The sequence below is a fragment of the Equus przewalskii genome, chromosome 9, assembly GCF_037783145.1.
Source record: "Equus przewalskii isolate Varuska chromosome 9, EquPr2, whole genome shotgun sequence".
NCBI lineage: Eukaryota > Metazoa > Chordata > Mammalia > Perissodactyla > Equidae > Equus > Equus przewalskii.
In genome coordinates this window covers 79,555,363-79,570,185 of record NC_091839.1, presented here as the reverse complement: position 1 = coordinate 79,570,185, position 14,823 = coordinate 79,555,363, and the positions used below count along the sequence as shown (strand labels likewise).

The 14,823-nt window shown below is 43.0% G+C and overlaps 1 protein-coding gene across 11 annotated transcripts in view; it reads right to left on the bottom strand.

Annotated features, from left to right (window-relative positions):
* Nucleotides 1–14,823, bottom strand: part of TBPL1 (TATA-box binding protein like 1) — a 31,283-nt gene that overhangs the window by 8,479 nt on the left and 7,981 nt on the right. For 3 of the 11 annotated variants that reach the window (XM_070557247.1, XM_070557246.1, XM_070557243.1), the window contains exon 2: nucleotides 10,380–10,663. The exons of 6 other annotated variants lie outside the window; for them this stretch is intronic. In XM_070557247.1, coding sequence (XP_070413348.1) covers nucleotides 10,380–10,428 — 49 coding nt within the window. In that variant the 5' untranslated portion in view covers nucleotides 10,429–10,663. Of the gene's footprint in view, nucleotides 1–10,379; nucleotides 10,664–13,134; nucleotides 13,266–14,823 lie in introns of those variants that run through there. 2 more of the 11 variants (XM_070557245.1, XM_070557244.1) reach the window with 1 other exon arrangement.

Genomic DNA, 14,823 nt, shown 5'->3' with positions numbered 1-14,823 from the left:
GGGAACGGTTTTGTGTCGTTGGGAAGTGTGGCTAGCGGCAACTAAGCCAGCAGAGACCCCCTTTGCCTTTCTGCCCTTCTTCATTCTTGGTGCCTGGAGTTTGGACTTGAGAGCTGGCATTCAAGTAGCCATCTGGGATCACGAGACTATGAGGTAAGGATGGTTAGAACAGTAAGGCAGAAGCAGCCTGAGTCCCGATACCGTGTAGCTCCTTATTTCCCCGCATGTCCTAATTCCAGACTTCAGGAATTAGAGAGAAAAGTCAATTTCTATCTTAAATCTCTCATATGTTGGAGTTTTGTAATATGCAGCCAAACCTAATCCTGATAGACATCCCATGAGAACAGGCTACAAGAAAGCATTCCTTAAGGAGAAACTACATATGAGGAAACCATGTCAAATTCACTGCTGCACGCAGATTTTTTACATCAAACAGGCTAAAACAAATGGACTCAGATCTCCTACTCTGAGTACTAAACTACTCACTTAGGACAATGTAGGAGGTGAGAGTAAGTCAAGAAAGAAAGAGTAAAGCAAATCTTTGTGAATGCAAAAAAGCCTTGAAATTAATTCAAAATTGCTGACTGTTTCTATACTGCAGCAACTTGAATTCTAAAAATGAGGTCGTGGGCAGAGTTCATCATAAATTAGGAAGTCTTCGTATTTTAGACAAGCAACCTGGCAAGCATCTCAGAAAACATTATTACTGTAGGAAGTTTCAAATCAAGGATATAATATGAAGAAGTCGGTACTTAAAAAAAACAGGCATTCGACTCGAAAGCCTGCACGTTTCTGAAGCGGTATCAAAAAAGGAAAGACCCATTTGCAGTTTATCCACCTTGAAAAACAAGAGAGTAGTACCAAATACTAATAAAGATTCACTCTGAGAGCCGAGCACGTCACATCCCTCTGAAATACGACAGCGGCAGCCCAGTGGGAGAGACCACCTCAATTTCTACAGAGCGTCTGACAGCCTATCACATCCCTTCTAATTGCTTTTTTTCTTAAAGATTGGCCCCGTGCTAACATCTGTTGCCAATCTTCTTGTTTTTTCCTCTTCTCCCCAAAGCCCGCCAGCACATAGCTGTATATGTTAGTTGTGGGTCCTTCTAGCTCTGCCAGGTGGGACGCCACCTCAGTACAGCCTGATGAGTGGTGCCATGTCCGAACCCACGAACCCGGGCCACCGAAGTGGAGCACACAAACTTAACCACTCGGCCACGGGGCTGGTCCCAATCCCCTTCTAATTTTAAGTGTAGCTAAATAATTTACCAATGGGTAGAAAAGGTCCACCTGAGTAAACTTTATTCTCAGCATTAAAAAGGAATTGATTACCCCTAAAAGTAGTTCAAAAAGCTTAGGTTATTCCTGAAAATACACACACACACAAAACTTCCTTAAAATAAAAAATAACCAAACTGCCATAGGAAAGATGGGGGAAAGTAATTCCCACTAGGGAAGAAATATTCCAAACTGCGACTATTACGGTACCTACAGTTAAACATCCGGATGGTCCACTTCACCTCCTACATCCCGACCCTCCTGAGGTCAAAGAGCACGTCTGAAAGGCTGAGCATCCCCTCGGCCCAGCACCTTAGCTGGCACATAGTAAATGTTCAGTAGTTGTTTGGTGAGCGAAGGCTAGAAAGTCCAACCTCTCAATCTCCAGTCTGCATCAAATTTCTCATCTATCTAGAATTCCAACTATTTATCTTAATACCAGGCATGGAAAAAACTTAAGTTAGTCTGCCTGAAACTTTGCTTCCGAAGCCACTTATTTTCATACAAATGCAAAAGAGCTCAGAGTCATCTTCTTCCCTATGAGCCCCTTAACACAATATCCATGAAAATGCATATGTGGTATGCTTTATTATATTTCATGTCGGCTTATAGATAAGTTTTTAAAAACTGGTTTGTATAGTGCCAAGGGGATGTGTTTAAGTAACTCCATAAAAAAAAACAGTATTTGAAAGTGACAATTAAACTCACAAAGCTGTTGAGCCTGCTTACACTAGGGTATGAAATATTTAAGACATATAGAAGGGCAAAAAGAATAATACAATGCACCTTTATGTACCGCCACCCAGCTTAAAAAAATCACAGTTACACTACAACTGATGCCCTCTGGCTTCTCCCAGCTCACAGCCTCGTCGCCTCCCTCTGCAGGAAACTGCCCTCCGAATCAGTGTGTTACCATTCTCCTAAACTTGTTACATATACATCATATCCCTGAACCCAATTACATCATGATTTTAAAAGAAAACACTGATGGATTTGGTGTGGTAACACTTCCTTTAGGACTGACCTGTCTATATTCATAAGTAGAATTAGCCTACGATCCTCGCTTCTTGGACTGTCCTTATCTGGTTGAGTATCAAACTTACATACGAGAATACGAGATAAGTTACACCAGTTTCTTTTTTCCTTTTTTTTTTTTTAAATTCTCTGGAAGACACTTTAGAAGATCTTATCTGAAAATTGTTTGCTTGTTTGCTTGGATTTTAAAAGACTAATTCAATTTAAGAGTTTTTAGACAATAGACATCTTCTATTTCAGTTTTCCTAAATTAAATTTTCCTGGGAAATTTTCCATTTCTTCTAAATTTTAAAATTCACTGGCATACAATTTTTCACGGCTTTCTTACAAATTTTTAAAATCTCTACTGTGGTATATTTCTTTTTCCTTACAGTATCCTTTATCTCTGCTTTTTTTCCCTTCATCAATCTGGCTGAAAGGTTTTCTATTTTATTACGTTTCTCCAAAGAACAAACTATCAGCAGTTAGTTGATCCTCTCTATTAAATTTTTTGCCTTGCGTTTAGCCCTCTTTCCTTCTGCAGACCTACTCTTTTTCTAATTTCTTACACTGGTAAGTAAGCTGGATGTTTCATGCCTCAGTTTTGAAGTTTTCCTCTTTTCTTGTATGAACATTTAGGGCGACTATAATCCAGTGTTTTAAGTGTGTCTGAAGTTGGATATACAATGTTTTCATTATCCCTTGATTCTAACAATATTTAAATTTCCATTATTATTTTTCTTGGAATTACTTATGTAGAAGTTCTTTGCCTTTAGAAATATACAGATTTTAAGTTTACTAGTAATGAGGAAATGCTAACTTAGAAAAATGAGATACCACTACCTGTATGGGCAAGTATCAAACAGTGCTGGGAAGGTGTGAGTTAACCAGCACTCTCTTAAATTTGGTACAAGAACTTCCCACAGGAGATAATCTGGCAGTACGTATTCAAATAACTAAAAATATGCATAGATGTCAAATTGCAGGCAACAGTTAAAACTGCATCTTGAGAAATAATTCAACTGAGCAAAGTAGAAGTGAGACTATATACTGCAATTCTCTTAATAACAGAAACCTGCATGTCCACCCAAAAGGGAGTGGGTAAACACAGCAGCACAGCACAGTTCTATACAACAGACAACATAGACTCAGAAACTACAAAACCACATGCACGTGCACGAAGATCCACAAGGGAACAAAATTATGTTTGATAAGAGTTCATTGTGGTTTACACATCTGCATATGTACTTATATACTTAGACCTGCCAAAATGTTAACAATTATTCTATACAGAGAGCTGGTATCAGAGTGACTTTTTAAAAAAATTCTTTCTTCTATTGTTTTGTAGAGTCTAGATTTTAAAAAAAATAACAAATATATATTACATTTACTAGAAGAAAAACAAAGTTAATTCCATTTTGATTTAAATATAATCATCAGTAGTCTTCCCACTGCCCAGGGCCTAACATTAAGACATGGCGAATCAGGTGTTTTGTCCTGTTTCTCAAGCGAATGCCTAGTGTTAGTTCAACAAACAGCTCCTTCTAATAAAAGAAAGCTGACAGCTGCAGCTGTCCTCGCTCCAGGAAGCCCCGTGCTTTAGTGTCTGTGAAAGGGCATCACAGACGCCCGAGCGTCCTCCTGGCTCAGTGATTTCCATGCACGGAACACACCAGGTTCGGCCCTCTTCCTGGCAGGGAAACCGCAACCGGCCAGCAGCACCTGGGAAACACTGCCACCTCCTGGCTTCTCAGACAAACTGCACCCAAGACGACCACACTGTGAATCTCCACCAGGCAAGATGCTGCAACTGAGGGGCACGGCAAACCCTGTCACAGAGACAGAGCAAAAACAACTCTAACATAACTAAAAGCCAAAAGAGTACAACTAAGTAAACTGAGAACACAGAAGGACAGACGCTAGCTCCTCTAAGTACACTCACATTGCACCTGAGGACGCCGAGGGAAGGTCCACGCTCTGAGAGCCTGCAGGAGTTGGGGAGACTGGCACAGACCCATCGGCTAACCACGTGAACCCACCTGGTCTCTTGGGCGCGTTCATCTCTAAAAGTAAGACGCCACCTGAACTAACCTCCCATGCTTTACAGCAGACGAGGAAACACACACTTTGTGTTCCTGATTCCAAAGGATGACTTGACAGTCTCTCAACACGTGCCCAAGAGCAGGTAACATTCCACCTTTTAGAAGAGGGTGTCCTCTCACGTCTGTTTAGCAGTACACACCCACTTACAAAAGGGGTGCCGACCCAACACTCACATCCGGGCATGTGGCACTGGGAGGCCACCTGAGCCCTCTCTAAGTCTTCATTTTCTCTTCTGGAAATCGGTGATAGTATCGCCTCATCTCTCAGGGCGCTGCTAAGGACCACACAGGGCTATGTCAAGCACACAACACGTGTTCATTAAATGGTAGCTGGTACCGTCTGATGGAGTCACAGGTAGTTGAGTACCATAACCAAATAGTATTATTGAATGAATCGATGCAAAACTTGAGAATGGTCAAATAAGAGATGGAAAAAATCGAGATTATAATAGGTTAGGCAGAGGTCAGCAGGCTACAGCCAATGGGCCGGCACCTGATTTGTAAAAACAGCCTTACTGGAACATAGCCATGCTTGCGTGTTCACCTAGGCGGCACAGCAGAGCAGGTGTGACAAAGACCAAATGACCCACAGCCTCAAATAGTTACTATCTGGTCCTTTGAGAAAAAGTTTGCTGATTTCTGGGCTAGCCTAATGAGGCAACATCAATAAAATAAAATTTAATGCTGATAAATGTAAAGCTCACATTTTTATCAAAATGAACAACAAACTTGCGTGTTACTGTCCTTGATTAGATCCTGGTATGAAAAAAACAGCTGCAAGAGGCATTTGAGGGAAATCTGAGTATGGATCTCAGTGACAGATGAGATTAGGCAATTAGTGTTACTTTGTCAGGTGAAATAAGAGAGTGGTTAAGTACACAAACATGCTTTTTAGACATGCATATGGAAATATTCAGGGAGAAATGTCATGTCTCTGATTTACTTTAAAACACAGGTATCTGGAGCCAGCCCTGACGGCCTAGTGGGTCAAGTTCCACGCCCTCTGCTTCACTGGCCTGGGTTCGCTTCCCAGTTGTGGAACACACCCCCGCGCCCCCCCCCCCCCCCCCCCGGGCCCGGCTGCGTCATCAGCTGCCATGCTGTGGTGGCAGCTCACACAGAAGGACTTACAACTAGGATATACAACCATGTCCTGGAGCTCTGGGGAGGAAATAAATAAATTAAATTAAATACAGGTATCTTTCACTATCTGAACTCAGTAACAACCAGGTTTGGAGGAAGTTTCAGATGACTCCCTCAATATCTGGAATCTTGCCACAGGAACAAACAAATGTGGACAATCTATTCTGAGGTACAGAATAGATTTGGATAGTAGGATTAACTGTATTTTAAGACAAAAAGTGCCATATTATTGCTTTATCTCTTAACAATTGTTAAATGTGGGTGATAGATATATGGGTGCTCATTATACTACCCTCGCTATGTTTCTGTCTGAAAATTTCCATCCTAGTTTTTAAAAGCTGTGAAGAAAAACACTTTTCTTCACAACAGGTCACACTGAGGCAACAGAGCGTTTTAATTATATTACTTAAAAGAAAAAAACACAGAAACCCAGGTTAGATAGGAGTGTCCAGAGCAAAGGAAGTAGTAACAGCCTCTTTGCTATTGAAACATGTAGAATATCCTGACCTTATCATTTAGAGAGGGCACTGATATCCAGCTATCCAGAGGAAAGTCGGATGGTATGAGATATAAAAATAGCTGTGTGAGAAAAGTCTCAGGATATTTAGCAGAAGAAAGGAATGACAGTTGTTCTCAAATATATAAATACAAAGGAAACTGAAAGATCCCAGTAAAGTCACATGGAAGTGGATCCCATGAAACCACACCCAAACCCGAAGACGTGCAAAGCAGTGGGCTGCAGAGAAGATGAGTGTCAACAAGGGGGGGGAGGACTGGCCACTCAGCCAACAGTCAGGGCCCTGCAGAAGGAGCCATCCATTCGGGCGGAGAAGAGACTAGATGGTTTCTAATACCCCATCCAATTCTCCAATCCCAGGACTCTAACATCCTAGGTGAAGACATACAGTAGACACACTTCGGAATTTTTCTATTTTAATTGCAGAACTATTATGTTAGTGCAGTTAAAGCAACATCCCAATTCTGAACTGCCCACCTTCCCTTCAACGTGCATTTGGGTTCGAAGGAGCAGCAGTGGGAGTTAGATGCACTCAAGGACAACAGCACAGGCAGATCCAACCCGCGAAACGGGTCCCCTGGGGGGCGGGCTGACATCAGATCGTGAGGACGTTCCGTGCATGGCCCAAGAGCTTAGACTTCAGGAGCCAGTCCTCGGTGTCAGCATTTTTGTATTCTAGCCACATGAAGAAAATTTTATCAACAGTATGCCGGGCAACAAAAGCCTTTGTATTTTTCAAAGAAAAGGATTATATATTGTACCACCCAAATTATATAAAATATTAGCAAATGCTTAAGTAAAAGCGAAAGTATCTGATGTACAAAACCATCATTACATTAAGTCAAACACACAGTTAAATAATATTGATTACATATGTCTCCACCTATCTCTGACTCAAATATCAGTTCTGAAGACTTGTAAGCACGTTGTTCATGTGAATAACTTGCGTCAAAAGTAATTGAAGAATCTATATTATGAGAACTACAAAAATACTGTGTTTTTATGGAAATTAATTAACAACTCTGAGGGTGGCCAGCAACTATCTATTAAAAAAAAAACGGTAAGAAGGAGTATATTTTATGCTTCAGTCGATAAAAATATTTATAATGGTGCCCAAAAGGTGGAAGGAAGATTTAAATGATGCTGATTTTCTGAATGAGTGCTTAAGGAAAGATAAGTCAATGGTTTACATGCTCATGAAAAAGTTCCAGTTGAAAAAATGTTTTGCAATTTAAAAAGACATAATCTAATACCTATCCCCTATTAATAATGTTTAAACAGTAGCCTACTTAATAATTTCACTACTTCAACACGTACTAAAATGTACTTAGAAAGTAAGGAACTTGGATGTTCAGACCCGATCCTCACGGGAGCTGTGTGACGGTGGGCTGGCTCCCCTTACTTGTGAAATGCAGACACCACCACTCACTCCCCACATGACTGTTTGGAAAGACTAACGAGCACGTCACAATTATAACATGCTCTATTCAAGTAATGCCATGTTAGTCAATGCTCACAGACTCCTATTAATCTTAACCACTGCACTATCACAGACAACAAGAGAAAAAAGTGTATTTTACCGAACACAGCTTGAAATTTGGGGATTCAAAGTTGAGAAATTTGGAGTATCGATTCCATATCATGAAAAAGCAATATTTATTTTAAATAGATTTCTTTTTATTTCAAATAAACGATCTTAATGTATGATTTTTAAAGAAGACAGCACATCATTTTCTGACTACATGAGAAATACTCAAGGAAAAAAAATTCACCCACACTCCTACCACAGCGATAATTACTAAGTTTTTTCTGTGCTTTGATAGGCACACGTTTTGAGGCTGCTAAAACGTGCATATTAATCCAGATTGGGATCATATGCTGTTGTATCTAGTCAACAAAGGACTTTGCTAAAAATCTTGACAACCTGAGATATGAAAAAGAACAAAATTGAATGAACTGATTTTCCTTGAATACTAATGAAAATGAACTTTTCAAATATTACTAACTACCTGCATTTATTCTATGTTAACTGTCATATTCTTTGTTCATTTTCCTTCTGAGATATCTTACCGATTTATAAAAGCTTTTCTCTATAAAGAATATTGGCCTTTTGCCTCTTCTGCTGTTCCTCCTGCTAAAACGATCTATCCCGCTCCTACACCTGGCTCACTCCGCCTTGTTCTACAGCTCAGCGCCACCCTCAGTCAGTCAATTCTGTGACAATGAATTGGAAATCTAAGTGTTAGGCCCCGCCCTAGGGATGGGGGTCCAACAGTGAACAAGAGCTGGCGGGGGACAGCAGGTGCTCTCAGCTCCGATGTGAGGTCAGAGCACGAACTGTTCAGGCCTGAATAAGGGCCCGCATGGTCAGAGTGGAGAGAGTGAACGGAAAAGGGCACGAGACGAGGCTGCAGATGCACGGGGGGCTCAAAGCACGTGGTCCAGGGCACGTTAGGGAGTTTCATATTCATCCCAAGAGCAAGAGAAGCAAGAGATGACACGATGTACTTGCTTTTTAAATCTATCACTGCCACTTCTGTAACAGGAGAATGGACTGGAAGAACGGGCAGGACACTCAGGGCCGAGTGTGGCAGGGCTGGTGAGAGACGACAGCAGTGCGGGCCAGGGCGGATGAACATGGAAAGATGGAGACAGAGGGAGACACTTCAGGAGACAGAGTGGACAGAGCTTTGTGACCGACATGGGGAAGAGCAGAGGGGAGACGGAGGAAGACTCCAGGTCTGTGGCCTAAGGTACGATTTACTGGGGCAGGACACGGGAGGGAGGGCAGGTTTGCAGCAGAGACCAGAGAGGAGGAGGGTAAGGATTCTGCTGTGGATGTGCTGAGCTGAAGGAACCTGTGAGGCCCTGGGAGGAAGCCCAGAGCAGAGGCTCAGACAAGAGTCACCGCCCAGGACAGGGCCAGGTCTAGACTGGAGGTAAAAACTCGGAAACCTCAGTACAGAAGGTACTCACAGCCATGACAGTAAAACATGAAATCAAAGGCACTAAGACATCCGAACCCCAACCCCAAGACTGAGCAAGAGCGCCCCTACTCTGAGCCCCGCTGCCGCCCCGCTACACACAGCACGCTACAGGAAACTTCCTGGTTATATACGCCTCCTGGGTAGACAATAAGCTCCTCAGATGCATGATCAAATCTTACTTATTTCTGTACCCAAGCCTTGGCATAGTTCCCAAGGCACTAAACATTCAATAAAATGTCTGCAAGAGCTTAACTGTTAGCCTGAGATTATTAAAAAGCAGTATCTACACGCACACTCAGCCTCTGGAGCAGACGACTTGGGTTAATCTAGACGCCCCCGCCCATCGGCCATGTGACCTTGGGTGAGTTACTGAACGCCTCTGTGCCTCACTGTCCTCATCTGCAGATAAGGCAGGTAGCAGCAGGCTCTGTCTGCGTGCTGTGGAGACTGAAACGCCACGCAAAGCCCTGGCACAGCACTTCACAGGCAGCATCCGGCCTGAGCTGCTCTCCCTGCTCCTACTGTCATCTCCTTTCTCCCTCTTCCACGGAGAGAGAAAAGCCCAAAAACTGAGAGGATTTCCAGTTATTCCTTGTGGTCCTCAACTTTGGAACACAAAAACAGATCATGTTCCTTCGAGTCTAAAAGCAAGAGGTAAAAATAAAGAATACAATTCTGATGTATCTGGTAAATGAAAGTAGTATTAAAAAAGAATAACTAAATTTAACAGTGAATTAGAAAAAAATCCCCAATAATAACAAAACCATTTCAAACCAAAACATAAAACATCTAGCAGGAGTCGATTGTGGAAGGTTTTCTGAGGGGAGCAGTTCAGGGGAAGAAGAGGACTAGGAAGAGACAGGGAAGAAGAGTCTGACCTCGTCTATTACCCGTTACAAAATAGATATTTCGCTAACTTTTACTTAGCCAGGTACCTGCAACAACAGGAAAATGAGAAGAAGTACAACAGATCTGGATATTCAACTGCAACAAAACTGTTATCATGTTCCTTTCATAGAAGTGTACATTGAGCATGTTCATTTCAAGTGTAAGGCATCAGTTTTCTCCAGCAAGTCTTACATGTGTTCCTGTTTTCCCATGTTATGGCTATCATTTAAAAACCAAGAGGGTTATTATCTCTTTATATAGACTCTCTTTATAAAGAATCTTTATAGAGAATCATGGTATTTGTCCTAAATTACTCATAAAATAAGCAACTACAATTTGTGAGACTAATTTAGCCATTTAGCTGATGCTAATAAAACAGCATAATTTTTAAAAGATCATTATTTTCTTTGCAAGTATAAATGTTAATTCACTAGGCAGTTAACAAACCGAATAAACGCTCTTTCAGCTTCTGGCTGGTGTCAGGGTTGGCACGCATCAAGTTCAAATTCTCTGTACTGCAGTTTCTCTTTCAAGGGTGTGAATGCAGGGTTCAGCTGTGAACCACGGGCAGCTCATCGAGAAGTCAAGAGAAAGGGCCACGAGGGGAGGACACACGGCTGAGGGTTCCCATTCCGACAGCCCCTTCCACTGCCCTTCCAGGTTACCCTCACAGAGAACGTCCGCTCCACTGGAGGCATCTGTTCAAGGTCGATGACGCCACGCACGACTGACTGCCATTTAAGAAAAGGAAGGTAGAATTATGAAATTAGCTACCTGAAAAACTGTGTACAGAGTTCCAACTTTTCTAGTTAAAAAATAGTTTTTATTACTTAGTAAAAAAAATGGAACATACTTAAATAAAAGCAAACAAGATTACGGAATGAATACTCCCCCACATGAAAGCATCATTAAGAAGTTCTTGTTTACCCAGAACTAGTCAGAGTTTTAATTGATTAGGGCTGTGTCACTCAAAAAAGATAATTATGGAGAACGTGGATAAAGGTCAGAAGAAGGCCATACAATTGTTTAAATTGGAAACTCAGGTCTGTGAGAAAGACTAAAGGCCACTGATTTAAGACTGGGACAACAGTCAACCGAGTAATTAGATAATAATACACAAGTAAAAGAAAGGGTTCTTATGTAGAACACACAAGAGTGATAAGGATGTTTTCTGATTGGAACACTGGTTCTTAATTATTAAGAAAAAGAGAAAACAAAACAAAATAAAAACTATGAAGAGGCTCAACCCCCGAGATATTGATTAACTAACCTTCGTGGGGACCTAATTTTTAAAACATTTCCAAGCAATAGCTAACGAGCAGCCAGTTAAGAACCACTGGGCTGAAGCGCCACAATAGCTTATCAAAATAATGGAACTTCCCTTTCAGGAGGTCCTTCAAATGGGCTATATTCTCCTCTCAGGGCTGTTTATCACAGAGAACATCAAGACTTCTGCACTCTGTTTACGATGCATTGTTTCCTTAACTTGGACTCATGCACAAAACCCTCACCACCTGCCTTCTGCCTCTGCATGGGAGGAAATGTCACAAACGAACGGCTTCTTGCTGAATCCACTGTCACAGAGGAAAGCCCTCCTCGAGAACCTCTCCAGAGTATAACGCACTGGGAACCCTGATTCTCAAACCTCACTCACCACCCCAGCCTTGGCTTCGGAGGCACCTTTCCTGGGTTCTCCTCCCATCTCGACCCTTCTCTGCTCCTGAAATGAGAAACTCTTCACTGAAGTCCATGACAGTGCCTGCAAAGCTTGGCAAGAGGCCCCAGAGTGAGGAAGCCCTGAAACTTAGACACAGTTCGGGATGCGCACCTGAAGAATCAGTGCTTTCTTCCTATTCTCAAAGGAGCTTAAGACCCTTGAAGGTCATGACCCACTGCCTTAAACCCTGTTTTCCTCAAAGCCTCCCAGGTTTCAACTGCCATCTGCGATTTCTGGCTCCTCCATCAATCCTGACCTCCCCGAGCCCTGAATCCACAGTCCAAGCTAGGTCTGTTAGGCCCATTCATTAAATCAGACCAACACAGATAAAATTAATGAATCCCCTCAGAAATACTTGCCGTCCCTTGAGTCTTAATTTTAGAGCAGAGCCAGCATCCAACACTCACACACCTGATGAGAAATTTCAGAACCACCCCTCATCTCTTCTTCTTCTGCTGTACCCAGTTAACTTCTCATCCAGTTTCTCTTCTGCATCCAAAGCATCCGTGTTTTTTGTCTTTCTCTTGTCATTACAGCTACCGCCTTCTAATGGAACTCCACTTGCAGTCTCCACAATCTAGTCCATTTAGCAAATAAGCTTCCAGAATTATCTCCCTAATTGTGCCACACCCCCGCTTAAAGAAAACCCTCTTGGCTCTCTCACACAGATTAAACAGCATCTGACTTTCTTGGCTTGGAATGCAGTGCTCTTCATGCCTCCAATTCACCTTGTGTAACTGAATCTTCCCCTTCCAACACACCTGTAACAGTCTCCACTTTGTCCCATTCCTCTTGCGAGCGCAGCCCCTTTCCTGATTCGTATCTGCCTAGGATGCCCTTCCCCCTTCAGCTAACACTCACAAGTGCACTCATTTAGCGTGCAACCGACGCGAGCCACACACTGTGGCCAGACGCTGGGGACGCAGCTCCAAACAGAACGGCCGGTAAGGACCGTTCCCGCAGTTGGTTTCAGCGAAAGAAACAGACAGAGACACAAGCAACCAAAACAATGAGAATGTGACCTACGTTACAAAGGAAATAAGATGACACAGGACAAACTTTGGGAGGAACAGTCCAGGAAGGCCTCTTCCTCAGAGATGAGAAACTATTCCTAAAATGAGATCTTGAAGGACAAGGAGGAGCCAGTCATATGAAACCCTGAGAGAAGAGACCCCAAGCAGAGGGCACAGCAAACACAAAGGCACTGACTGCATCACCACCACCCACGGCCCGCAGCACCGAGCTCCTTCAGAGAACCGTCTAACGTGCAGCTGTGTCCGCAGAACTCGGCTTAGTAGCTGGCACTTGGTCATCTACTCAATAAATAGTTGCTGAATTAAATGAATATTTTAAGAACAACTGAAAAGAAAGAATTGTGGAGTTGGGGAACAAGTTGGAAGAGTAGACATTTTTCACTACAATAATAAGAATCTTAGTAGCCCCAAACCACTCAAGTTCTTGGACAGCATCCTACGATTTCCTTACTTGACACTCTGGTATATCCGGCTTAGTGCTCCTGCATCCAGCAAGTTCTTCCTGGCTCTGGTTCAGACCCCAAATCCTGAAGGGCAACTGTGTTCCAGGAACTTTCACAAATACAGAAATAGAATCATTTCTGAGGTAAAGAAAGAATGATTTTAATTAAAACATACTACAGTCCCTCAAGACCTTTGACACATATCCCCTGGCCCGTCCTCTAATGGTTCTGCTCCTCATTTCACGCCCAAGGGCCCTAACACATCCATCTCCTAAGTAACTCCAGGAGAGCTGGCTATAGACTGGCTACCCTGCTGATTACTTTCAGCCTATCAGCCACCCAATTAAACAGAGCTGGAGAGTGAGGACACAATACAAGACAGATTAAGTTAATATACTTTCAGACATTTGAAACTCTTCCAATTTAACAAGCCCAAAACAAAAAGCCTACAAAGAGTAAATTAAATGACATGCCTTTGTCCTCTTCTGTGTGAGCTACCACAGCAGCATGACCACTGACAGATGAGTGGTGTAGGTCTGCTCCTGGGAACCGAACCCCGGCTGCTGAAGCAGAGCGAGCCTAACTTAACCACTAGGCCACTGGGGCTGGCCCAAAAGGCACACTTTTTTTTTTTTTTTTTGAGGAAGATTAGCCCTGAGCTAACTGCTGCCAATCCTCTTCTTTTTGCTGAGGAAGACTGGCCCTGAGCTAACAACTGTGCCCATCTTCCTCTACTTTATATGTGGGATGCCTACCACAGCATGCCTTGTCAAGTGGTGCCATGTCCACACCTGGGATTCGAACTGGCGAACCCCTGGCTGCCAAAGCAGAACATGCAAACTTAACCACTGTGCCACCAAGCTGGCCCCAAAAGGCACACATTTTTAATGTACAAATAAAACAATTATCCAGGTAGCTTTGCACTATGTTTTGCATCAGAATTTTCAAGATTACTAGCCAGAGATTTCCTCTGCTATACTGACCTAAAGATTTGCATTAGCAACACGCTGCTGAGAAGATGATCAAAGTATTGTTCATGTAGCTTTTTATCAGTTGTGAACTGTTGAGGCACGTGACATCCCTTACCTCAGGTCACCGCCCCCACCAAAAAAGAGTAGATAACTGGGTTAAGAAATCTAGTGTCCTTAGAGATGAGCACACCAAGATCGTGTTGAGGAAGGTCTAATGAGTTGGTGACTGTGCCTTCCACACGGCTGTGCCTCCTGCAGCCACCCTACCCGGCCACCAGCAGAGCTCCTGGGACATGGCCAACCCACGGGCAGTGAGGGATGCTCACTGCTCCTCGCTGGGTGCACAGGCGCACAAATAACTGGAGCCCCAGAGCTCACTGTGGCCGCAGCAGGTGAGAGCAGAAAGGCTTTGAGGCTCAGAAAAAGTATCTGGCGAATTCAAAAGAATATCTTGCTCCACAAAAGCTTCAGGTCCACCATGAATCTTAGCTGAGGTTCAAACAGTGATGGGTTCTATAAACGCTGACCATGGTCATAAAGCAAACACCCTTCCTCATATTTGTACCTTTGGGTTACACATTGGCTTTATCATCTTCACGTCTGAAAGACAGCAACATGTGTCCCTGCGAAAGGGGTGGAAAGGATACCCAGGAAACATTAACAGTGTGGTGGCCAGACCTTCACCTCGAATCAGGCAGGTTCTACTCCGGACAATAGTACTGACTG